At 42.5% G+C, this 27,129-nt stretch overlaps 1 protein-coding gene across 2 annotated transcripts in view; it reads left to right on the top strand.

The window, feature by feature from the left end:
• The window catches only part of LOC140739808 (ephrin-A5-like), a 442,905-nt gene that overhangs the window by 347,150 nt on the left and 68,626 nt on the right, over positions 1–27,129 (top strand). For both annotated transcript variants that reach the window (XM_073068352.1, XM_073068353.1), the window contains exon 2: positions 24,148–24,440. In XM_073068352.1, the coding sequence (XP_072924453.1) occupies positions 24,148–24,440 (293 nt within the window). The remainder of the gene's footprint in view (positions 1–24,147; positions 24,441–27,129) is intronic.

Consider the following 27,129-nt stretch of genomic DNA (forward strand, 5'->3'; position numbering starts at 1 on the left):
GGAGCGGAGAGTGAGTTTGTAAATCTGGCAGGAGCAAAGGAAATTGGGAATAGCGAGGGTAGGAGGGGTGTGAGACAGGTGGCACTGAAGGGACGGGAGGGTGGCACGGGTGCAGACGCACCCAGCCCTGAGACACCAGACAAGGTCATTCGATTCCAAACAATTGGTTCATTGATCATTACAGAATATCTCTGGTGCTTCCCGGTTCCTGCCCTCCCTTCCCCTTTTCCTAACTATGAATCCTCTTTCCTTGCCTCATTCGCACTCTCAGTCCACAATCAGTATTAGGTTTATCATCACCCACATACATCATGAAATTTGTTTTATTTTGCAGCAGTACAGCCTAAGACTTTTGCACAGTGCTGTATGTGCTTAAGAATTTTGCATAGTGCTCTACGGGCTTAGGAATTTTGCACAGTACTGTATGTGATGTGGCTCCTTTACAATAATGAAATTGAATGAAACACACAGTAGACGCCTGAAATCTCAATATGCATGCAAGCCGAATGTTCTGTTTTTCAAATAGACCACTACCTTTTGATGTTTTTCATCATTCCTTAATTTCATTACTTTGGTTTGTAAGGAATTTCAGCTTTTATAGAGGGTGAAGTAAGCGAAGAAATAGAACTAACAGGGTTACTCTGAGAACCAGCATAAATTTGATTGTCCAAATTACTTCCTTCAAAGCAAGGGAGAAACAGAAGAATATGAAATATGTAAATTTATTTAGATGTAGTGATGCTGAAGGAATGACTGCATATTTCCATGTCAATGTTATCTGTGACCTGGAGGAGAACTGACACAATTCCAAATGTAAAATCATTCACAATAAAATATAATTGTTCTTACAATTCCATTTTAAAGTATTCTGACTATGGAGGAGCATTTCAGTAATGACGAGATACCGGGTTTCTTTTCCTTCGAGCAGAAGAGGCTGAAGGGTTGGCAAATAGAAGTACTCAAGTTTATGAAGGGCATCGATAGGGGAGATAGTTGGAAACCATAAACACAAGAGATCCTGCAGATGCCAGAAATCCAGAGAAACACACACGCACAAAATGCTAGAGTCGATAAGGCAGCATCTATGCACAGGAATAAACATTCGACGTTTAGGGCCAAGACTCTTACGTCAGTACCTGATGAAGTTGTCTCATCTTGAACCGTTGATTGTTTATTCCTCTGCATAGATGCTGCCTGACCTGTAGAGTCCTTCCAGCGTTTATCCTAGAGTAGAGATGTTTAAAACCAGAAGACGTTAGTTTAAGGTGAAGGATAGGAAGTTTTAAGGGGGTTCGAGGATAATTTTTTACCCAGGTGGTGGCTGTAATCCATGTCACACTTCCCAGAGGTACAGTGGAGGCAGGGGCTCTCATAACTTTTGGCAAGTATCAAACACTTAAAATGGCACAGCATGAGAGGCTAAGACCAAGTGCTGGAAAATGGAGTTAACATGGATGGATGGCAAAGAAAAAGTGACTGAAAGGCTTGCTCCTGTGCTGTATTATTCTATGATTCTGTATTTATTTGGTGAGATAGTATGGCAGTAGATGAAATCTATTTATCACCAAACTTTAGGCTATTTCATTGAAATCCCTTCCCTCCCACAGGCAAGTTTTAAATCACTGACCTAGCGTCATTAAGTCACAGTGCAGTACAGGAGAGAAAGAGGCCCATTGGCCCATCTAGTTCATGATGACCTGGTCTTCTGCCTAGTCCCATCTACGAGGACCAGAGATACCCCCCTCATCCATGTACCTCTCCAAAGTTCCCTTAAATGTTTCATTGGTGCCTTTTAGTTGCTTTCTTAGTAAGCTGAATTACTCTTAAAACTTACTTTTGGCCTAAATATTTCAAGGCTTTCTTGAATGGTTGTAAACTCAGAGTTGGTATAAATCTACCATGATCAGTATTTTCACAAGAGATTCTTCAGATGCTGGAAATCTGGAGTAACACACACAGAATGCTAGAGGAACTCAGAAGGTCAGGCAGCATCTATGGTAAAAAATAAAGAATCAATGTTTAGGGTCAAGACCCTTCATCAGGGCTGGAAAGGACAGGAGGAGAATCCAGAATTAGAAGGTGTGGGAGGGGAATGAGTACAAGCTAGAAGGTAATAGGTGAAACCAGGTGAGTGGGATGAAAAGTGGGTGGGGGAAGAGGAAGGAAATGAGAAATTGGGAGGTGATAGATGGAAAAGGTAAAGGGCTGAAGAATAAGGAATCTGTTAGTCAAGGAAAGTGGACCTTTGAGAAAGGGAAGGTGTAGGGGCATCAGAGGGAAGTGTTAGGCAGGTCAGGAGAAGAGAAGGGGTAAGAGGGGTGCTAGAATGGGGAATGGAAAAGGAGAGAAGGGGGAAGAGGAGAAACTCCTGTAAGTTGGAAAAATCAATGTTCATGCTATTAGGTTGGAGGCTACTGAAACAGAATGAGAGGTGTAACTCCTCATACCAGAGAGTTTCCTCATCCTGGCAGTAAGAGGAGGCCATGGACAGACATGTCGAAATGGGATGGGCAAGGAACTAAAGTGGCTGGTCACCTAGAAATCCTCCCTGGAGCAAAGGTGCTCAACAAAGCTGTTGTTAGTTGTTGCTTATTTGGCAACTTGCTGATTATTTGTCAATTATTCATTGATCATTATCAATGATCAAGTAATGATTATTATTTTGATCCACTGTTGTAGATTTTCCAGCATGATGTTTAAATTCAAATCAAAGATGGCAAGAACTTGATCTATGCTCTGCATTACATGCACTTAAAATTCCTGAAGAACTGAGGTGAACAAGTGCGTGCGTGCGTGCGTGTGCGTGTGTGCGGCGCGTGTGTGTGCGTGCGTGTGTGTGTATGTGTGTGCGTGTGTGTTTGCGCGTGTGTGCGTGCGTGTGTGTGTATGTGTGTGCGTGTGTGTGTGTGCGCGTGTGTGTGCGTGCGTGTGTGTCTGTGTTTGCGCGTGTGTGTGTATGTGTGTGCGTGTGTGTGTGTGCGTGAGTGTGTGTGTATGTGTGTGGGTGTGCGTTTGCGCGTGTGTGTGTGCGTATGTGTGTGTGTGTGTAAGAGACAGTTATGGGTATTTGAATGTAATGTCCATGAGGAACATAGCTGCTTTGTAAATAATTGTTCAATCATTAGACATCTGGAATTGATTTAATACAGAATAAACATCCACCAAAGACATATTGTTTAAAAGTGAGTGGGACAATGCTTGCCAGCTGGGCTGTAGACTTCATTCTGTGGAAGCGGGTATCTTTCTGTGTTTTCCTAGTCAAGGTTCATGAGAAGACAGTCTTTTCAAAAAAAAATAGCTGTGGTTCAGCTGTGGCCTTCTCAGCCCTTGGGGGTAGCAAACCTCAGTGCTGCTCAGTGTGCAGACGTCTGTAAATTCACCTGCCAAGGACCTCTCCAGGTTAAAAGTTGCTGTTCAATAGAAAGGCAGTTGCTTGCAAGGAGACTTGACCCGAAAGGCTGACAGAAACTTGAGGCCCGTTTTATTCATGTTTGGTTTCTGTTGAAATTCCTGGAAGTATTTCTTTTCTTTCAGCTGCGGGGAAAGAGTCGGCTGGCTAAGGGTCAGGAGCAAGCCATGTATTTTTGTAGAGTGCTTGCCTCAGACACAAAAAATACTTCTCTTCAAAAAAGGAAAGTAAGTCATTTTGAAAGGTCAGACAGGGCAGCATTCTCTCTTGTTGAAATACCGTAATCCATCCAAAACAGCCCTCGTTCAATTTTAAGCTAATTTTTTTTTTGCTGATGTTATACTTTTGCTCAAATCTGCCTGTAGCTTCCTTTCTCTGTAACCCACAGCACTCTAAAATCGCAGTACTTTTCCAGTTCTAAACTCTTGAGCATATTCAAATTTAACAACTACACCTTTGCCAGCTGTGCCTTCAACAACCTTGGCATTGAAATTAGAGCACTTTCCTATATCCTGAATCCCTTTACATCTCCCTTCCTTAAATGAGCTCCTTAAAACCCATTTCTTTGCCATTGCTTCGATTTTGCATCCCTCTGTTAAATACTATTTGGTTTCCTATAGGATGCCTTGGGATGTTTTACTGTGCCAAAGGTATTACATAGCAGCAAGGGGATGTGGTTGTAATTATGTCATGTGCAAATGAGGGAACCTTTTAGACATAACCAGATGTAATGATGTCTTGCTTACAACTCTGATGCACTCATAGATTTCTGAATGGAAAATTAATCCACGAACACTACCTCACTATTTTGCACTACTGGTTTACTTTATTAATATACATTTTTATTACAATGTGTAGTATACTTTATACATTGCACTGCGCTGCTGCCACAAAACACCGAATTTCATGACAAATGGGAACCACAGTAGCACAGTGGTCGGCATGATGCTATTACAGCTCGGGGCATTCCAGAGTTCAGAGTTCAGTTCTGGCGCTGTCTGTAAGGAGTCTGTGTACGTCCTTCCCCCTGGGTTTTCCCTGGGTGCTCCATTTTTTTTAACCACAGTCTAAAGACGAACCGTGTAGGTTAATTGGATATTGTAAATTATCCCGCGATTAGGTTGGGGTTAAATTGGGGTTGTTGGGGGTTGCTGGGGTGAAGTGGCTCGAAGGCCAGAAAGGCCTACTCCATGCTGTATCACTAACTAACTAACTAAGTAAATAGATCTGCTTCTGATTCTGATTCTAAGTTAACTGGCAATTCAATGTACCAAGAAAACAGAATTTTGCATGCTGGTAAGGTAAGTAATTAGGAAGTTAAATGAAATGTTGGCCTTTTAACAGTTCAAAGTAAGTTTATTGTCAAAGTACGTATACGTCACCATATACAACACTTAGATTCTTTTTCTTGCTGGCATTCACAGAAGATACAAAGAAACACAGTAGAATCAATGAAAACTGCACGCAGCAAAGACGGGCAACTAATTTGCCAAAGGCAACCAACTGTGCAAATACAAAAAATGAAAATAATAATAATAATGATATTAACCTAGCAATAAATATCGAGAGCAGAGTCTTTAAGAGTAAGTCGGCAGATTGTGGAATCGGTTCTGTGATGGGTTGAGTGAAGTTATCCCCACTGGTTCAAGGAACTTAAGTTTGAGAGGTAATAACTGTTTCTGAACCTGGTGGTGTGGGACTTGAGGCACCTGTACCTCCTTCCTGAATGGCAGCAGTGAGAAGAGAGGATGGTGGGGGTCCTCGATGATAGATGCTGCTTTTCTCCGGCAGTGCTCCTGGTAGATGTGGTCAATGGTGGGGAGGGTTAGTCCTGTGATGGACTGGTCTGTATCTACCACAGTCTGTAGGTTTTTCCATTCAGGGGCGTTGGTGTTCGCATACTAGGCCATGATGCAACCAGTCAGTATAATCTCCACCTGTGCATCTATAGAAGTTCGTCAAAGTTTTAGGTGACAGGCCAAATCTTCGCAAACTTCTAAGAAAGTAGCTAGTTTTAAAGGGATGATAGTATTGAATTCAGAGCTGTAGTTAATGAAGAGCATCCTGATGTATGCATCTGCAGTCTCCAGATGTTCCAGAGTTGAGTGAAGAGGCAATAAAAAGGCATCTGCTGTTGACCTGTTGTGATGATAGCAAACTGGAACGGGTCCAAGTCACTCCTCAGGCAGGGGTTGATGTTCTTCATCAATAACCTCTCAATGATCATCATCACAATTGATGTAAGTGCTACTGGACAATAGTCATTGAGGCAAGATACCATGTTCTTCTTGGGCACCAGGATAATTGAAGCCTGCTTGAATCAGGAATGGCATTTATGCATACAGTTCTGGTCTTTTCAGTTCAGGAACGATGTACCTGCCTTGGAGGCAGAGCAAATAAATTTTACTCTATCATTTCTTAGGGTGTTGCAGTTTTACCAAGAAAGGTTGAGCAGATTGGGCCTTTCCCTTCCACAGGAATAAAGGGTGATTCTGATAGGGCTTGATGGGATGGATGCTCAGAGGGAGTTTCCCCTGACCGGGAAATCTAGTAGAGGATATTACTTCAGAATCAGCAATCAGTGACCAACGGCAAAGTAGAGGAGGAATTTCTGCCCTCAGAAGTTTGTGAATTTTTGGGATTCCCACCAAGGCTGAGGTGGACTGAATATTGGGCTGAAGAGAAACTGAGGGGATCTGTGGCATGAAGCAGGTGTCAAATGAGGTGAAGAAAAAATTCACATTGTGACGCGTCGCAATCTGGAATTCTCTCCCTGAAGATCTGGTGGGTGCAGACTCAGTGATCACCTTCTAAGTACATTTGCGTAGAAGCTTGAGGAAAATGAATTTGCAGAGTTATCAGGAAAGATGTGGGGAGTGAGACTGAGCTGACAGGAACTTGAAGGGCTGAATAGTTTCCTTGGCGACAATGATTCAATGTATTCATGATTCTAAAACTGTGACTTTTACATATGAGGCTGTAAAAATAACAATGAATTTGACTGAATTCTTTCAACTCTTTTTTTTGTTCTTATTGCCGTTGTTTTCCTTGTAAAATAACAAATTCCAAAACAAAGTAAGGAGCCTTTCCTCAATATTGATGTACATTTAATGAACGTCTGCTATCTTTACCAAATTTCAAACCATCTTATTGAAGTTACCTTCGATCATCAGCGAGGTCTTGAAGTGGGTATCTGTGCAGCCTTGAAGACAGAAACAAGTTCATTCTGTTGAAAGAAGAGACTGTTTAATGTGTGGTGCCCTTCATGTTCTTTGTCCTTGAGTTATGGAGGATTTTAAAGTGAATTGCGCTTCTGGGATTTCCCACTTGGGGAATTCTTGATTCATCTGTCTTTGCAAAAAGCATCAGAGAGGTTGCTTCCCCGCGGAAGAGCTAGGGGCAGGGAAAGAAGAAAGAATCCACATTTATATGGTATCTTGTCATGTCCTAAGGATGTCCCAGACTGCTGCACATTCAATTACAAACTTTTAAATTATAATCGGCAACGCTACGCAGCAGCTCCAGAGAATTGAGCACAAAGTCCAGGCTGACATTCCAATGGACTATTGGGAGATAACACACTGATGGAGATGACATTGTTCAAGTGGGACAATAATTACCGGCCTTCTCTAATGGGCATGAAGTGACCCCTTGGCCATAATTCAAAGATCTTTCATGGTCTGGCAAACAGTTATGCCTCAATCAACACAGCGATGTAATCAGACTCTCTGGTCATTATCAAATTGCTGTTTGTGGGAACTTGCTGTGTACAAATTGGTTGCTTATCCTAACAGTGACTCCATCTCAGACGTGCTCCATGGCCTGTGAGGTACACAAAAGCTCTTGAAGTTACGACGGACAATATAGAGAATCAAGTCAAGTCCAGTTTATTGTCATTTAACGTCAAACGAGAGAACGTTTCTCCGATCTGGAGTGTAAAGCACAGAAGTACACACAGCACACAATAACTTATGAAAGTAAGGATAAAATCTTCAGATGGATTATGCATAAATAGACAAAGTGAAGTGCATAAATTGAATATTGTAAAGTACAGAACAGATTAACCCTTCGAATGTGATGGGACAGGGGCTACAGAAGCCTGTAGGCCTGAGGGAAGAAACTGCTTACCATCCTGATCGTTCTTGTTTTCCTGCATTGGAGTCTCCTGCTTGATGGTAGAAAGTCAAAGAAAATGCTGGATGGATGGGTGGGATCCTTGATAATACCAAGCGATCAATCTTCATATAGTAAGTTCCACAGGCAAAATAACTATCATAACAATGGTGCAATTGGAAGAACTACTGTACACAGCTCGAGTGACTGGGTTCTATTCTGACCTCCTGTGCTGTCTGTCCGTCCATAGTCTACAAACTCTACCTATGGCTATGTGGGTTTCCTTTAAGCACTCCGGATTCCTCCCACTTCCCAAAGATCTGTGAGTAGGTTAATGTCACTACTGTAAATTCCCTGTAATGAAGATGAGAGGCAAGAGGTAAATGGGGGAGGCAAGTTAATGGGCATGTGTGAAAGTCTAGGCTTGTGGAAAATAAGTGGAGGAATGGAATTGACAGGAATCAACATGAAATGTCTGGGCCACTTGCTGTAAGAAAATATAAATATAATGAACAAAATGCTGGAGGAACTTAGCAAGTCAGGGGAATAAGCAGTCAACATTTCGGACGGAGACCATGAGAAATTTATTTATTTTTATCCTGTTGTTGAAGGCTTGGTATTGACCACATCAGAAAACTTTTGCAAAATGCCATGGATCGACAAGATTCAAGTGAGCGGCAGGCTTATCTCTCTGCTCTCTAGGGCGGCAAGGTGTAGCGAAGTGGTTAGTTCAGTGCTTTACAGCACCAGATTCAGATCGGGGTTCAATACATGTTGCTGTCTTAAAGGAGTTTGTATGTTCTCCCCAGTATGTTTTGTAACTTCAGAATATTAAATGACTTTAAAGAAGACACAGGGGTCATGGACATGAGTGTAGTTCGAGTTTACTCTAAGCAAGGCACACCTGTATCATGTGGTAGATGAGGATGCAATTCATGTATTTTTACATATAACCCATAATTAATTATTTGAACAAACAAGAATGCTTAATCAATCAATATATATACAAGATTGAAGAAGAAAGCCCTTAACTCCGAGTGGAGTCATCGTGACGGCGTTTTTTTAGCAGGCTTTCTTGTTTTTACAAGGCCGAGTTGCTAGCTTGACTCTCAACCCAGCACGGATGGGAGCCGGCTGGATTCGAACTCGGGAACCTTCGCTCCAAAGTCTGGCGCTCATTGAGAGTAGGGGGGATTCAAACAAGAGGACATGAGTTGAGAGTTAAGGGGCAAAAGTTTAGGGGTAACACGAGGGGGAACTTCTTTACTCAGAGAGTGGTAGCTGTGTGGAATGGGCTTCCAGTAGAAGTGGTAGAGGCAGGTTCGATATTGTCATTTAAAAAAAAATTAGATAGGTATATGGACAGGAAAGGAATGGAGGGTTATGGGCTGAGTGCAGGTAGGTGAGACCAGGTGAGAGTAAACATTCGGCACGGACTAGAAGGGCTGAGATGGCTTGTTTCCGTGCTGTAATTGTTATATGGTTATATGATGCCACTACTCCCACCAGCCAGCATATATACAAGATTACTTAAATATTATTGAAATATTAAATACACAACACTCCCCATGATTGCGTGAGTCTCCTCTGGTTGTTCTGGTTTCCTCCCACATCCTGAAGACATACGGGTTAGTGTTAGTGAGCGTTGGGCATGCTATATTAGTGTCGGAAGTGTGGAGACAATTGCGGGCTGCCCAGCACAATCCTCACTGATTAGATTTGATGCAAATGCTGTATTTTACTGTACGTTTTGATGTAAATGTGACAAATAAAGCTAATTTATCTTTAATGGCCCACCTGAATAGCATTGCCGACAGTTAACACTCCCTCAGTTTTGCATTGAGGTGCTGGCCTAGATATGGTCCTCACGTTTACAGAGAGGCCTTAAATCCATATTTCAGAGGCAAAAGTGCTAATAGGCTGGAAAAGAATGTTACACGGGGTAATGAATTGATTGTATTAAGGGAAGTCAGGAGAGAAGTATTTGAATTTCTACAGCACTGTTCTCTGCCACAGGGAATTCACAAACACCTCACAGGCAATCAACTCATTTCCTATTTTATCCCTGTTGTCATTTAGGCAACATAGCAGCCTATTTTCACACAGCAAGCTTCCACAAACACCAATGCCAGATGGTTTTTTTTCATCAAGTCATATTGATCGAGAGAAAGAGTGCCGCCTCCTCCTCAATTAGTGAAGTGGGAAATTTCCAATTCCACCATCAAAGAGTGGAATGGGTCTCAGTTTAAATTCTTGATCAGAACAGCACTCCCCTAGAACTACAGCAGAGCTTCCGCCTAACTCAGAGCACACATCTCTGGAGTGATGATGAAACCTATGACTTAGTGACTTAAAGACAAGGGGGCTGTCCACTGAGCCATAACTGACTGAAAAGTCAAGGAACAACATTGCATTGTCTAATAAATTCTCAAATTTTAAAAAAGAGAGCTGAAATATGTTCACTTTTTAAGTAGAAAACAAAGTAATCCTGTTTCACAATTTAATGCACAATTTGAAAATTATTGGCCTGTTTCAAGATGGTAAATTGTAACGTTGAATCACCTCATCAGGAAGAAGATCACTCATGGAGGGAGAGTATCTATAGGTCTCCTGCTTACTTTGTTCCTTACCCTGCAAGAATATATAATATTTTTATTTTCGATATCATCATCATCACCACTATTATTATATGCCATGGTGTAGGACATGGGCAATCATGGTCTTCCATCTGTTTTTAATCTGAGAAATTCGAATAAGCTCTTCAAAAATTTTGCCTGCCCACCCCTTGATGTAACTCATGAACGTCATGCACTGTCGACCAAGACTTTTCTTCTATCGACATGCACAATACATTTTCCATATACACAAGCAGTACCTACTGGCAGATGGTGCCTCAAGAAAGTGATGGAAGTAGGCAGTCTAAATGGTTTCAGTATGGACTAGATGGGCCGAAGGGCCTGCTTTTGGGCTGTACATTTCTATGACTCTATGATATCCATTAACAAGAGACCTTCACCATCTAGAACATGCCCTCTTCTCATTACTAGCATCAGGGAGGAGGTACACAGGAGCCTGAGGACCCACACTCAATAGCTTCTTCCTCTCCACCATCAGATTTCTGTGGTTCATGAACCTATGAGCACTGGCACACTATTCCTCTTTTTCAGTATTTATTTATTTGTCTGTTATTTTATTGGAATATATAGTATTTTTAATATCTTGCATTACTGCCACAAAACAGTAACTTTCTTGACGTATCAACCTGATTCTGATAGAATGTCTCACCTTTCCTTTGTACTCCCTACCATGTACTGTGTATGAAACCTCACCACATAGGACATCTTCAAAAAGATGGGGCCTCAAGAAGCTGTCATCTTTCATTAAAGACCCTCCCCATCCAGTACGTATCCTCTTCCCAATACTACTTACAGGAACTTGAAGACCCACACTTGATGTTTTAGGAATAGCTTCTTCCCCTCAACTATCAGATTTCAGAATGGTCCATGAACAGAAGCATCAGTTCCATATTCTGTCTACCGCACTATCTTATCTATCTAGCCATTTATTTATTTATTTCAGCTTTTTTTTTTTGTCTTACATCGTACTGATGCCACAGAAGAACAAATTTCGTGACCTACTGTATGTCAGATATAACAAACCTGATTCTGAAATTGTTGTGTCCCCTCTCCCCACTGTTAAAAATGCAGAAAACGGGTAGCCGAACTTCCCGAGCCAGTACCAGTTCAGCAAACTAAAACCCCAAATGCAGGAGGCCGGCAGCCGCAGAGCAGGTACCAATGTGCGGAAAGGGTGTTACTAGCCGAAGCACTGGCTCAACGTCAGAGCTCAACGGGCAGGCAGGGAGCGCGAGAGGTCTCAGCTTAGTACACCAGTACTGGTTGGTGTCAGAGTTATTTAGGCCCTGGAGACGGGCTGTCAAGGTATGTTAGTGAGAAGTGCATTTCTGGGGCAGGACCCAGCTGGATTTAATCTCTCTAAACCAACTGCACCCCGTAGGTTTATACCGGTGCCTGCTGTCCAACCTGTGCAGGCTCGGGGCTGTGAGGGGGAATTTGATCTGTTTGGGATAGACTATAAATATCCCAGCTAATAACGGCAGTTCCCTTCTACTGACTAATAAGTAGAATGAGGTGTTTTATAATTGTCTCATGTTATACTTAGAAGAGACAACGTTGTCCCCAGGGCTCTGAGAATTCCATTGGAGAAACACTCCACGCAGCTGAGCCCATTCGGAAACTTTATTGCTGATGTGTTAAGCACGATACAGGAACACAAGTCTCAGTCAGACACTGAGATCACAGAGTGACTCATCCCTTAGTGCTCATTGCTGAGGTGATGTTTGTTGACAGTTTTGCCCTCAGCTGGCTTTGAGGTTACCAACCAACAAACCGAGCCAAATAAACAAGGTTGGTCTGGTGCGATGGGCAGCGCACTTGTCTCTGAGCTGGAAAATTAGTTTCCTCTCAAGAGATGGGAATAGAAAAAGGAAGATTAGCTCTACTTGTCACATGCACATTGAAACATTAAATGTGTTGTTTTTGTGTCAGTGACCAACACAGTCTGAGAATTGTGCTGGGGGCAGCCTGCAAGTGGCATCAACATAGCATGCCCAAAACTGACTAAGCCTAACCTGTATGCCTTTGGAATGTGGGAGAAAATGGGGTACCCAGGGGAAACCCGTGCAGTTATGGGGAAAATGTACAAACTACGTACAGACAATGGAACTGAATCCCAGTTATTGATTGCTGGCACTGTAAATCCGTGCACTGACTGCTACATTACCATGCCACCCTGACCGTAGCATGGTTCAGGCCGACACACCCGTGTAACAGAGCAGGAGAGCCACTGTTAGACGTCCTTGCTCTTGGGTAAAGCATTAGGCCCCTGTTCTCTTAGCTAGGTATTAACAATTCCATGGTGTGACATTGAATAAGAGCAGGAGAGTCCTGACCATCAGTTCCAGATGGTCTGAAACCGCGGCCAGGCTGTTTGTGGGATGCTGTGCTTGCAAGCTGGCTGCCATGTTTCTTGCTTTACAACAATGGCTGCACCTCAGAAGTCTTTAATCACAGGTTGGTTTGGTATATTGTGAAAACATGTGTTTTTTATTTATCTATTTCCATTCTGGTTAAACATGTTAGCTCATAAAGCTTAGAAAACAGTAGCTACCAGATCAAGATGCCCATGCCTGTGGGCAAAACCCTTTGATTTTATAGGTAGCTGTACTAGAGCCTACCAAACTTACATTTACACCTGCACCGTATTTAAATGTGGGACATTCTTGCCAGGGAGGCAATGCAGAATTATTATGTCTGTCCGATGTGGAAATATTGAGTGAGACTGAACGAACACAATCTCATTGAGACCGACTGACAGAGTAGCTGTAGAAAATGGCCGCCCTGTAGCTGCAGAGCAAAGGTGATGTGGGGTTGAGCTGAGGAGAACATTTTTTCACTCAGAGGGGTGTAAATCTTTGAAATTCTCATCCCCAAGAGGGCTGTGGACACTTCTTTGATCTGGGTACTTAGGGCTTAGATCGATAGGTTTTTGAAAAGTCTGGGGAATGGGGGATATGTGGATCAGGCAGGAAAGTGGCAAATCTGTAGTTCAGCCAGACCATTGAATGGAGGAGCAGGCTTGGGTGGGGGGAATCATTTATCCTAATTCTGATGCTGCTTCATTTGTGCTTATGCCAAAGAGCAGGATGTTAGTGACGTGCAAAGGGAATTATTGCTTTGGCGTACAATCTTTTTATCTTATTAAAAAAATCTGACAGATGTTGTGGGGTGCCTGGTTGATCCTGTAATCCAATTATGTTTTTTTTTGCTACAAGTTTCCTTGATGAAGTGGCTGGGAGATTAAATGAATTACAGGAGAATCCTACCTGCTTGCAAAAATAAATCTTTCTTAGTCTCCTCTGTTTTTGTCAACACATAGTTCCATGTTGAGTAGGATCTTCCAACCTGATTGGATCTGTTTGGAGGACATCCTTGCTTGACATCTTGCTGCCAACCAACTTTCCTTTCATGCCCCAACCACTGGTCTCCCAACATGTCAGTCTTGTAGTGTCCCACCTTCTAAGCCCAGTAGGATGTGAGTTACTAACAAGCAGGGCACATGTACAAAAACCGAAAAAACAGATAGTTCTCTCTCACTGAAATGAGGTCTACCTTGGAATGGATTTAGTGTCTGGATTTCCTAGCAGAGGGGTCTTAAGCTGATGATATTTATACATATGGGAAGGGCCAATGTTGTGACCTATGGAGGTGACTAAAAATCCTAAAAGGAATTTGGAAGGTATTAGAGAGTGGGATAAATTTGAAAGACGGACACTTTTGAAGCTCCTGGCTGGATAGATCAAGGAAGAACTGGGTTAAATATAAAAGTGAATAAGAGGGATAAAGGGACAATATAAGAATACAAACGCAGGAGATTCTGCAGATCTTGAAATCCACAGCAATACACACAAAATGCTGAAGGAACATGGTAGGTCAGGCATCATATATGAGGAATAAACAGTCGACCTTTCCAGCTGAGACCCTTCATCAGGACTGGAGGGAAGTTCGCTCCCCACAGAATCCTGAGCTTTCCCCCAGAAAGGTAAAGTGGAAAGATACAGGCACATTAAAGGGTTACACACACAAAATGTTGGGGAATCTCAGCATGTTTGGCAGCATCCATAGAACTGAAGCAATAAATAAATATTTGATAGTGCCAGTCTTTGAGTTCCATACTTCAAACCCATCCTCTCCCTGTGGTTTGTGGTAATGCATTTGCAAATGCCAGTGTCTATGTAACTATAGTACATCAGTCAATGAAAGCAAGCATGCAGGTACAGCAGGCAGTGAAGAAAGCTAATGGCATGCTGGCTTTTATAACAAGAGGAATTGAGTATAGGAGTAAAGAGGTCCTTCTGCAGCTGTACAGGGCCCTGGTGAGACCCCACCTGGAGTATTGTGTGCAGTTTTGGTCTCCAAATTTGAGGAAGGACATTCTTTCTATTGAGGAAGTGCAGCGGAGGTTCAGAAGGTTAATTCCTGGAATGGCGGGACTGTCATATGTTGGAAGATTGGAGCAACTGGGCTTGTATACACTGGAATTTAGAAGGATGAGAGGGGATCTGATTGAAACATATAAGATTATTAAGGGATTGGACACACTGGAGGCAGGAAGCATGTTCCCGCTGATGGGTGAGTCCAGAACTAGAGGCCAAAGTTTAAGAATAAGGGGTAGGCCATTTAGAACAGAGATGCGGAAAAACTTTTTCACCCAGAGAGTGGTGGATATGTGGAATGCTCTGCCCCAGAAGGCAGTGGAGGCCAAGTCTCTGGATGCATTCAAGACAGAGTTAGATAGAGCTCTTATAGATAGCGGAGTCAAGGAATATGGGGAGAGGGCAGGAACGGGGTACTGATTGTGTATGATCAGCCATGATCACAGTGAATGGTGGTGCTGGCTAGAAGGGCCAAATGGCCTACTCCTGCACCTACTGTCTATTGTCTATTATAGTTTTCAGTGGATTATAGCATTGTTTCTTCAATAACTTGGAACTGCCTGGGTTAGAATTGCTTCACAATAATGGACGATCTGATATAGACTTGTTTACTATTTTTAATCTCTGTATCATTTACTCCTGGATTCAGACTGTGGAAACTCCTTCCCTTGGGCAACATGCAGTTAGTGTGAATGAGTAGGGCTGTTTAACCATGTGCGGCAACAACATTTGCATTTATATAGTGCTTTTAATGTGCAGTAAAACATTATCAAACACCATATATCTCTAAACCAGATGAAGAAAAATTAGGCTGGTTAGCTTAAAGCTTGGTTGGTAGTTTGGGGTTTAAGGAATATCTTAAGAAGGAGTGAGAGATCAAGAGTTGGAGATCTAGAGCTTTGAGGCCTAGGTGGGACCAGTCTACCATTCTATTTGGCCCCAACTTCACCTTGCTGCCTGTCCCTGTGATACTTAACTCCCCATATTCCAATGATTTGTCTAGGGTGGCATGGTAGCATAGCAGCTAGTATAACCCTTTACAGAACCAACTGTAAAACTGTGGTTCACTCCCTGCTGCCGTCTGTTCTCCCTGTGACTGAGTGGGTTTCCTCTGGGTGCTCCAGTTTCCTCCCATTCATTCTAAAGATTTGCTACAGGTGAGGGTTAGTAAGCTGTGGACATGCTATGTTGGCAGCAGAAGAAGGCGACACTTACGGGCTTCCCCCCAGCATATCTCAGTCGGAAGCAAATGACGCATTTCACTGTATGTTTCGCTATTTCGACGTAAGTGTGACAAATAAAACAAACCATGCTCAGTCAGGAGATTCTATCTCCGTTATTCTTTGGGAAATTGCAAAGATTCACGACCCACTGATAAAGGGCAACTCTCATCTCCATCTTGAATGGGTTACCTCCTCTAGTTCTCGATCTTTCCGTGAGGGAAAGCATCACTATGTTAAGCTGCCCAGAATCTTACACTTTTTTTTAAAATGAGACTTTCTTTTGTTCTCTTGAGTTCTAATGAGAGCACAAAAAAGCAGGAAGGTGATAGAAAGCCGAAATATTTTGAAGTCAGAGTAGCAAATTTGTGAAAAAATTGTTTTCATGACGTACCTTTCCTGATCTTAGCTGTTCCAGAGCATTTCACAGCCATTTATGTATAGTTGGTATTGAAGTGCCAGAAACACAAGTCGAGTTAACTTGGTTCTGAAAAGGACAGAGATGTTGCCTTCAGGATAACAGGCGACTTTGACATGTGGTAGAATCCCCAGAGTCTTCTTTGTGGAATGATCCATGAAGTATAAAAACAGATGGGTCTTCAGTTTAACGGATTTGAAATGTAAGTACCTGAAACAATGTTGCACACCGTCAGTACTGTATGGATTATTTACTTACATGCAACTTGAGCCCATGGTCTTCTGACTTTGAAGCAAGAGGACAATCCCAACAGGGCGGGCCCTGCAAGTGTTTGGTGATTGTCCAAAGCCTCTGTAACAGCTGAACATTGGCAATGTTTTTTTTATTTTCAAGGAAGATTTGGCAATTTTTTTTCTCATAAAGCCATCAGAGGGATGATACTTAGCGCATTTGTAAATAATTTTTGTCCTCTAGCCATGTGTTTGACAACAAATGGGAAACGGTTTTGCCAAACACTCTGTTGTAAAGACAGCTGCCTTTTAACATTAGCAGGCTGCAGATGCTTTGTTATGGTAAAAGCTTTAGTGCGATACATTAGCACACGGTACCCGAAATCTCTAATAACCCCTGAACACTGGGCGCTGGCAGGTCCCATCGGAAGAAATTAATTGAGCCTGATGCATAACAGGTTTGCATCCTGCAGCTGCCGTACGGGAGCCCACCCACCATTTCCACCTGGTCTTCGGGTTACACCAGGAGACTCACCGCACGTCACTTGTTCCATCTCCAGTCAGCCCACTTCCGATATTACCCTTACCTTTGCATCTGCTGCCTGTTAATTGGCTTTGATAAAAATAACCACCTTCTGACCTCAAAGCCTGAAGTCTGCAACTGGAGTCATTTTCAACTACTGAATATGCGGCTGATCAATCAGAACGCACCTGCACAGCACTGGGATCTAGTTTCCATCTCAGGAGCTGCTTGGAGATATAAATAATGCCTCCTCGTTCTGCTTTGTCGGTATTAAACTGTTAAATGAACCAAATGCACTTCGGCATCATGTGTAAGTGTGTGTAACCCATGCCTGATTCCCTCTCTCTCGGCCTCTGGCTCTCCTTTCATTAGACATAGTCACTTCTCCCTTTTCATTCACTGGTTACACTGACAGGAGAGCCAAACTCTTCAATGAGCAAGCGCTCGAAGAAGCGCCGTACTTGGGGGGATTAAATGGTGCATGCCCTGTAATTGCGTGACAGATAGTTTTCTAACAGCCTACTGGGTCTAGGCGCTCACATATGAACGGAATGTCTTTGCTTGCTGTTGTCTGCAGAGCTGTGTGGATTAAGTTGAATCCCAAACTGATTCTCAGCTAGTGAAATTGGACTTGGCTTCTCCCAATTAGGGAAGGGTAAATAACTGCAAGATAGTTACCAGCACCTAACCTGGAAAAATGTACACTCAGTGCCTCTTTCAAAGACCCTCTCGTTGGTCCCACTTCTCTGGCTCCTTATGTTCTTAGTGCAAATAAATAATTAGCAAAACCCGAGGAAATCTGCAGATGCTGGAAATTCAAACAACACACACATAATGCTGGTGGAACACAGCAGGCCAGGCAGCATCTATAAGGAGAAGCACTGTCGACGTTTGGGGCCGAGACCCTTCGTCAGGACTAACTGAAAGGAAAGATAGTAAGGGATTTGAAGGTAGTGGGGGGAGGGGAAAATGTGAAATGATAGGAGAAGACCGGAGAGGGTGGGATGAAGCTGAGAGCTGGAAAGGTGATTGGTGAAAGTGATACAGAGCTGGAGAAGGGAAAGGATCATGGGATGGGAGGCCTCGGGAGAAAGAAAGGGGGAGGGGGGGAAGCACCAGAGGGAGATGGAGAAGAGGCAGAGTGATGGGCAGAAAGAGAGAAAAAAACAAACAACTAAATATGTCAGGGATGGGGTAAGAAGGGGAGGAGGGGCATTAAAGGAAGTTAGAGAAGTCAATGTTCATGCCATCAGGTTGGAGGCTACCCAGCCGGTATGTAAGGTGTTGTTCCTCCAACCTGAGTTTGGATTCATTTTGACAGTAGAGGAGGCCATAGATTGACATATCAGAATGGGAATGGGATGTGGAATTAAAATGTGTGGCCACTGGGAGATCCTGCTTTCTCTGGCAGACTGAGCGTAGGTGTTCCACAAAACGGTCTCCCAGTCTGCGTCGGGTCTCACCAATATACAAAAGGCCACACCGGGAGCACCAGACGCAGTATACCACACCAGCCAACTCACAGGTGAAGTGTCGCCTCACCTGGAAGGACTGTCTGGGGCCCTGAATGGTGGTGAGGGAGGAAGTGTAAGGGCAGGTGTAGCACTTGTTCCGTTTACAAGGATAAGTGCCAGGAGGGAGATCGGTGGGACGGGATGGGGGGGAACGAGTGGACAAGGGAGTCGTGTAGGGAGCGATCCCTGCGGAAAGCAGAAAGGCGGGGGAGGGAAAAATGCGCTTGGTAGTGGGATCCCGTTGGATCAGCCAATTAGCCGATCATGTTGCACCAACTCAATGTATGTAGACATGGTCAAGAGGTTCTGTTGTGGTGGTTCAGACCAGACATCGGAATCAGAATGGGGAAGAAATGTGATCTAAGTGACTTTGACCATGGAATAATTGTTGGTGCCAGATTATTTCAGAAACTGCTGATCTTCTGGGATTTTCATGCACAGCAGTCCCTAGAGTTTGCAGTGACTGGTGTAGAAAACAAAACAAAAATCTGGTGAGCATCAGTTCGGTGGGTGAAAATACCTTGTTAATGAGAGAGGTTAGAGGAGAATGGCCAGACTGGTTCAAGCTGACAGGAAGGGAACAGTAAATCAAGCAACCATGTGCGACAACAATGGTGTGCAAAAGAGCCTCTCTGAACACACGACAGGCCGAACCTTGAAGTAGACGGACTTCAGCATCAGAAGACCACGAGCATACATTCAAGTGACCGCTTTATAAAGTACACTAATAAAGTTGACACTAAGTGCATATACCTGCAAATTTTTATTCTTCCATGGGCTTTAAGGCTGTTTCTGAATCCATTTCACTGCTTTTTAGGAGGAATAGATTCCAAATTTAACTACAATGCATAGAAAAGAACTGCTTCAAGTGTCATTCTTACGCCGTTCACCTCTGACCCTTGGTGACTGATCCGCCAATTGTAGCAAGTTGATTTTATTTATTTATTCGAACTGTGGAGGGTTCGCGTGAAGAAGGAAGTAGCCCCTCCCCCCAAGATTCAAATATGTTTCCAAGCCTTTGAAGATGGGGACTTGCAACGCTGGACTGTCTGGAGTATCTTGCCCTCAGATATCCACTCTTCATTTCTGTGTCTCCAGATGACTGCTTTTCTCTGCTTTGCCTTCCCACAGGAGACAGGCTCTGTGATCGTTAAGCACCTGCTCGTTAGAAATCACACCTCAATCCTTCACCCCCTCCCTACCAATGACAGCCTCTCTAAGGCATGTCTTCAGACTCCCCTTTAGAACTTCCCAACTGCAGCTCAGTGTCCAACTCTTTCCAATTCTACCCTACAAAATGCAACTTTCTATGAATGAAAATCTTAAAGTTCAGAGTAATTTTTTATTATCTAAGTGCATATATGGCACCGCTTACAACCCTGAGATTCACTTTCTTGTGGGCATTCTCAGCAAATCTGTGGAATAGTAACTATTACAGGATCAACGAAAGATCAACTAGAGTGCAGAAGACAACAAAATGCAAATATAAATAAATAGCAATAAATAACAAGAATGTGTAATCATGAGATAAAGAGTACTTAAAGTGAGATTATTGGCTGTGGGCAAGTGAGTGTAGTTATCCTATTTTGTTCAAGAGCCTAATGGTTATGGTGAAGTAGCTGTTCTTGAACCAGGAGGAATCAGTCCTGAAGCTCGTGTATCTTCTACCTGATGGCAGCAGTGAGGAAAGAGCATGGCCTGGGTGGTGAGGATCTCTGATGATGGATGCTGCTTTCCTATGACAGCATTTCATGTAGATGTGCTCAGTGGTTAGGAGGACTTTAACCATGATGTAGTGGACAGAATCCACGACCTTTTGTAAGATTTTCCATTCAAAGGCATTGGTGTTTCCATACCAGGCCATGATACAGTATCCTGCATGGTAAATTTATCCTCCTGACCCTCCAAATTCTTGTCATCATCCATATGGCACAAGCCATAAGCTTGATTCGGTACTCTTGTCTGGAAGAGTGCAGTTCCAACCATACTTAACAACCTCAATGCCATCGAAATATAAGCAGCCCATACGACCACCCTATCATTTATTCTTGTGGGCTGCTTGCAGCTTAATCCTCACTGATCTGATTTTACACAAACCATGCATTTCAAAGCTTGTTTCAGTGTTTTGATATACATGTGACAAATGAAGCCAATCACATGGACTTGCTTGGGCTATCTCAGCCGCACTCCCCGAACACATGGCCTCTGCCACCAAGTAGGACAAAGGCAGTAGAAGAGCACCATCTGAAAAATCCCCTCTACACAGATTCACAGACATCCTGAAGGAGAGAGGATAACTACCATCGCCCCAACACTGAACTGGTCTCAACTCCCTCCTGGGTCCCCTCATCCTTACCTTTTTCTTATGGTCCACTCTGCTCTCCTGTCAGATATCTTCTTCTCCAGCCCTTTATCCTTCCTAGCTGCCTGGCTTCACCTGTCACCTTCTAGCTACCCTCCTTCACCTCCCCCCTCCCCACCCCACTTTTGTATTCTGGCATCTTTCCCTTCCTTTTCATTCCTGAAGAAGGGTCTTAGCCTGGAACGTGTACCGTTAATTCTTTTCCATAGATGCTACCTGGCCTGATGAGTTCCTTCAGAATTTAGTGTGCTGCTTTGGATTTCCAGTATCTGCAGGCTTTCTCGTGTTTATCTCTGTCAAGGACTCTTCTTCTCGTGTTCTCGATATTTATTGCTTATTTGATATTGTTGCTATTACTAATAATATTATCTATATTTTTGTGTTTGCACAGGTTTTTTTGCACATTGTTGTCCGCCCTGTCGGGTGTAGTCTTTCATTGATTCTCTTGTGTGTCTTGCCTTTACTGTGAATGCTTGCAAGACAATGAATCTCAGGGTTGTGTACCGTGACAAATACGTACAGTACATTGATAATAAATAGAGTTTGAACTTTGAACTTCCTCCTCAACATTATTAAGGAGTACTTCTGCCAAAAGAACTGTGACAGAACTTTATCGATTAGGCTGGGCATTAAATATTGCCCTTGACCATGGCACCCACATCTTATAAATAATTGTGATAGCTTCCTTATTTGTCTGGAGTCAGAATCCTGGGCATGTGTCAGGAAACTACTGAGGGGTAAATCACACTAGGAGGCTTGAACACCTGATTGAATCCTATCGTGACATTCATTGTTGACCATGTTAAATATGTGGGTTGTGACCAAAGGCTGGAGATGCTTGCATGCAAGGGTATTTACTAGGTCTGTCAAATATCAAACTTACAAAACTTAATGAAAATAGTGAAAAGAAAAATGTCAATATATACAAAAAGATATCTACCAAAAAAAGACAATAATAGCTCCAAGAAACTCCAATTTTTGTGCAGTTAATTTAAGGCTACACCTGATTTAGAATATGATGCACCCCACAATGTAGTTACAGTCATACTACAAAATAAACAGAAGTATCGACCTTAAATACAGTATACAGACAACATATACACACCTACAGATCCGTATTACTAAAGAAATGAAATATTCTGCCCTATATGATGGGGAAGGTACCATGTGAGGAGTGTGTTTACTGAGCAATTCCCTTATCTGTTATCCTGTGTGCCCATTGAGTAAGATTACTAATCACAGCCAAATTTCTTGAAGCTGAACCCAAAAAGTTGCTGATTTAAAATAAAAATGGGAAATGCTGGTTCTGAAATGTGGTGTTTCTCTCTCTGCAGATACTGCCTGACCTTCTGATTCTTTCCAGCACTTCTGTTTTTATTTGCAATGTCATAATCCATGGTACAGCATCACCAAAATATCGATGCCCAAGTCTGAATTAGATGGCTTCATGAGAATTATCTTTAAAGAACTGTAATAAATCAGTCCTGCGGTGCAGCAGCAAGATGTGGAAAAGACCTGAATCTGTACACATCTCTCGCGACAAAGTTCGAAGTAAATTTGTTGTCAGAGTACATATATGTCACCATATACAACTCTGAGATTCATTCTCTTGTGGGCACACTCAATAAATCTAATAACCATAATAGAATCAATGAAAGAGGGCAGACAACCAGTGTGTAAAGCACAGCAAACTGGACAAATACAAAAAGAAAGGGAAAAATGACATCAGAGTAATAAATAAATAGCAATAAATATTGAGAACATGAGATGAAAAGTCCTTGAAAGTAAGTCCATAGGTTATGGGAACAGTTCAGTAGTGGGGCAAGTGAAGTTGAGGGAAGTTATCCCCTCTGGTTCAAGAGCCTGATGGTTGAGGGGTAATAACTGTTCCTGAACCTGGTGGTGTGGGTCCTGAGGCTCCTGTATCTTCTTCCTAATGGTAGCAGTGAGAAGACAGCATGACCTGGGTGGAAGGAGTCTCTGATGATGAAAGCTGCTTTCTGGCAGCAGTGCTTCATGTAGGTGTGCTCGATTGTGTTGATGGATTTACCCGTGATGGACTGGGCCATATCCCCTACTTTTTTTAGATTTGCCATTCAAGGGCGTTGCTGTTTCCTTGCCAGTCTGTGATGCAGCCAGTCAATATACTTTCCACCACAGATCTATAGAAGTTTGTCAAATTTTTAGATGTCATGCCGAATCTTCGTGAACTTCTAAGGAAGTCGAGGCTCTGCTATGCTTTCTATTTGCATATTAAGAGCAAATATGCACGTAATTGCTCTTACGTGCTGGGCCCAGGACAGGTCCTTGGAAATGAATCATCAAATCATATCAACTTAATGATTAATGTTAATTAATTGATGAAAAGTATAGCACTTGTTGGTATGTCATTCCACCTTGTGACATTGACCAGATAATCTATTTTTCTCACTATCGATTGCTAAAAATGACCAAGTAAAATGCCCTTGCTCTTGTTTGCAGTATTACCAGTGGATCATCTACATCCATCTGAGAAAGTTGATGTGACCTCTAGTTCAGATCTCATCTGAAATGGAGCACCTCAGACAATATAGGGGCTCCCTCAATGCTGCACTGTAGTGCCATCTTGCATTATATCCTCAAGTCTTTGAGGTGCTCATCATCTTATTAAATAATGCAGCAGGCACAAAGGGCCACTTGGTCAACGGTACTCCACTTATATTTAAAAGTATCTTGCCCAACATTGAAATCACTGAAATCCATCTGAATGGATGTTTACACTTAATTTAACGTTTAAAAATATATATTTATTATAATTGATATAATATTTTATGTATTGCCCTGTACTGCTGCCACAAAACAACAAATTTGATGACATTTATCAGTGCAAATACAATCTGATTCTGATACTGAGGGCCTGGGTATTAAATATCACATCTGAGCAACTGCTGCGGTGTACAGCCTCAAAATTCAGGAGTGGAAACTGAACGAAAGCCTTTAATATTGTGATGCTGTCTACAGACCGTGGTTCTCCCTAAGCTGAGCGGATGCATGGCTGCGCAGTAACTGAAATCCTCCTGCGCACATAGCCTTTGTTGCCGCGCGGCTGGAGCGTTCCTTTATACAATGTTTTATTAAAGTGCCACGCAGTTTTCAGGTCATTTAAAAGTTTCCTGCTCAGAGCAATGGACGGTCCTCACAGGATTAAAAAAATATAGAAGGAACGTTGCTACTGGCCCATAACAGTAATACTCAAAGTTTAACTGGAGTTCTGAAAGACTCAATCTGGAGAGAATTGTTTTAATAATTGTATAGCCTTTGGTTTAATTCATTCTATTTTCTGAACTGTTTTTCTCGTTGTTAGGTTTCACAGAGGGGATTACACAGTTGACGTCTGCATCAATGACTACCTCGACATCTACTGCCCCCACTACGATGATTCCATACCTGAGGAGAAGACAGAGAGCTACATCCTTTACATGGTGAATTTTGACGGCTACAGAAGCTGTGACCACAAGAACAATGGCTTCAAGCGCTGGGAGTGCAATAGGCCACGCACACCGAACGGTCCTCTGAAGTTCTCCGAGAAGTTCCAGCTCTTCACACCATTTTCCCTAGGCTTTGAATTTCGACCTGGAAACGAGTATTATTATATATGTGAGTGTATTCCCATATTATTTCACCTGGCCCACCACAATTTTTCAGATTTAAGACAGCAGGGCAGTGGCGTTTGTAAACATGTGAGAAGGGCAAGTTATTGAGGTCAGAAACTCCTTCTAACATGCAGAAAGAGGTCAAAGCTTGGGCTGCTCCAGAGAAGGGTACTAGAAGCAAAATGTTCAAGCAATATAGAAGTGGCTGGAGAACTAAAACATTTCACCAAAGTGACATGAATACTCTTTGGCATCTGTTCCTGTCCTTGAGATGTCTTGTTAACAAGCAGATCAGTGAATTGTTTTGAAGGCATCCTCTGATGCCACTTGCCCAGTCTCGTTTACCCTGTCTGTGGAGACATTGAGATCTTTCTAAGATCATCAACCATCCAATGGTTCTTTAGCCGAGTGACTTGTCCTCAAGATGTGTGGCTACACATTGTGCTGTAAGGTGTTGGTCAGACCGTATTTGGAATATCATGAGCAGAAGGGATGTGCTTAGATTGGAGAGGGGGCAGAGAAGGTTCCTGAGAATGATCCTAGGAATGAAAGTCCTAATGTATGAGGAGCATTTGATGGCTCTGGGCCTGTAACTCACTGTATTTTAGAAGAATGAGGAGGGATTTAATTTAAACCGACTGAATATTGAAAGGCCGAGGTAGAGTAGGCATGGAAAGGATCCTTCCAATTGTGGAAGAGACTAGGATCGGAAGGCACACTCTTGGAATAGAAGGACGTCCCTTTAGAACAGAGATAAGGAGGAATTCCTTTAGCCAGAGGGTGGTGAATCTGTGAAATTCATTGCCACAGGCAGTTATTGTGGAGGCCAAGTCACTGGGTATATTTAAAGCAGAGGTTGATATGATATTGATTAGTAAGGATGTCAAAGGTTACAGAGAGAAGGCAGGAGAATGGGTCTGAGAGGGAAAATAAATCAGCCATGATCAAATAGTGGAGCTGATTTAATGGACTGAATGGCCTAATTTTACTCTTATGTCTTGTGTGTTTGTGTTAGTGGACATCCTAGGATCTAATATCTTCCTCATAGTTCGGCTTGTTGAGGAAGTGTATGGCTTTTGATGGGATGTGATGGTTACCCTGCCCCCAGCTCTTCCCATTGTTTAAATAGCCATTATAAAACCTCAAGACTTGCACATAGAATGACCCTTTAAACAAGGCCCAGAGACTTTCCTCTGCCTCTAAAACTAAATCACAGAATGAGAGATGGGCTGAGTAGTGGTACAATTTGCTTAGAAATTCATTCCTCACAAGTCAAATTAAATATAGAAGCACAATAACCCTACTTGGAAAATTCACTTTTGTTGAAGTCAATAGAGAGAATTTTGGCACTGACTATAATAGCAGTCGTTACGACATTCTTTATTTAGTGCTAATGACTAGGGATACATTTCTAGTGGTTTTACTGATGCTATAGGGAATATTTCCATATGCAACACAAGAGTTTCTGCAGATTCTGGAAATCCAGAGCAATACACACACAAAATATTGGAGGGACTCGGCAACATATTTTCTATCCTTTGATTCTATAGAGCGCTGAAGGAACTGCTCGGTCGTTCAGAGTTCACCTGGGGCTTAGCAGGGCAGGTAGCGATGTTATTACAAATCAATGGCAAACACCTTGAGAATTAAAATATATAAAATGAGCGATTTACTATCTGAAAGCTTGATCAAATAAAAGCATTAACATAGTGTGAATCCATGTATTCTTCCAATTCTTTTAGATACACTGCTAATAATGGCTATTGATTTACCGCTCCTGCTTTATTAGTAATCCCAGAATGTCTTAAAAGCATTAATTTGAATGGATCTGAAACTAATGGAAACATTAAAAGGAATATTTTAAGGGGTAATCATTTTACAGCGCCAGCGATCACCGATTAGGGTTTAATTCCCACTGTGTCTCTAAGGAGATTTTACGGACTCCCCGTAACCGTAGGGGTTTCCTCACGCATTTCTAAGACACGTGGTTAGGGTAAAAGTTAATGAGTTGTGGGGATGCTATGCTGACATTTGCAGGCTGCTCCAAGCACAATCCTCACAAATTTGGTTTGGTGCGAAACAATCCATTTTTTACACGTTTCGACGTAAATGTGACAAATAAAGCTAATTTTTTTCTGGGTTTTTTTTTCCAGTGTGTGGGGGTGGTGGGGGAAGAAAGTGAGGGTTGAACAGAGAGCTACGGGAATAATGAGTGGAGAAAATAGGGGGGGGAAGAAGGGAAGTCGAAGAGATGGACAGAAGAAGTGAGTACGAAGAGAGATGGGAGAAGCGCTTGCCTGGAGGAACAAAGTTAATCAGAGGACAAATGGACTGATGAGGATGAAGAGGAGGAGTATAGTGAATGGACGATAACAAAAAGGGAAAAGATAGTGGTGTGGAAACACTTAGGGGGCTAGTTATAGGTTGAGGTGTTGGGTGGCCACAATTCTCATTTCAGTCTCTATACCTCCAATGAAACTTTGCTATTGGTTCATCCCTGAAATAAAACTCTTACTTAACTTACCGGTAAGTTGTAGGAAGTTCATACAATTGGAATAATAAATCATTCCTTTTTAAAAGTTTTAAAATTAACTATTTTAGTAAATTCTAAACTAAGCGCATTGACCTAGAAGTTATGCATAGGTTTTGACCCACCATGCAGCTTTCTGACCTTTGATCCCACGCTACACCTA

The sequence above is a fragment of the Hemitrygon akajei genome, chromosome 16, assembly GCF_048418815.1.
Source record: "Hemitrygon akajei chromosome 16, sHemAka1.3, whole genome shotgun sequence".
NCBI lineage: Eukaryota > Metazoa > Chordata > Chondrichthyes > Myliobatiformes > Dasyatidae > Hemitrygon > Hemitrygon akajei.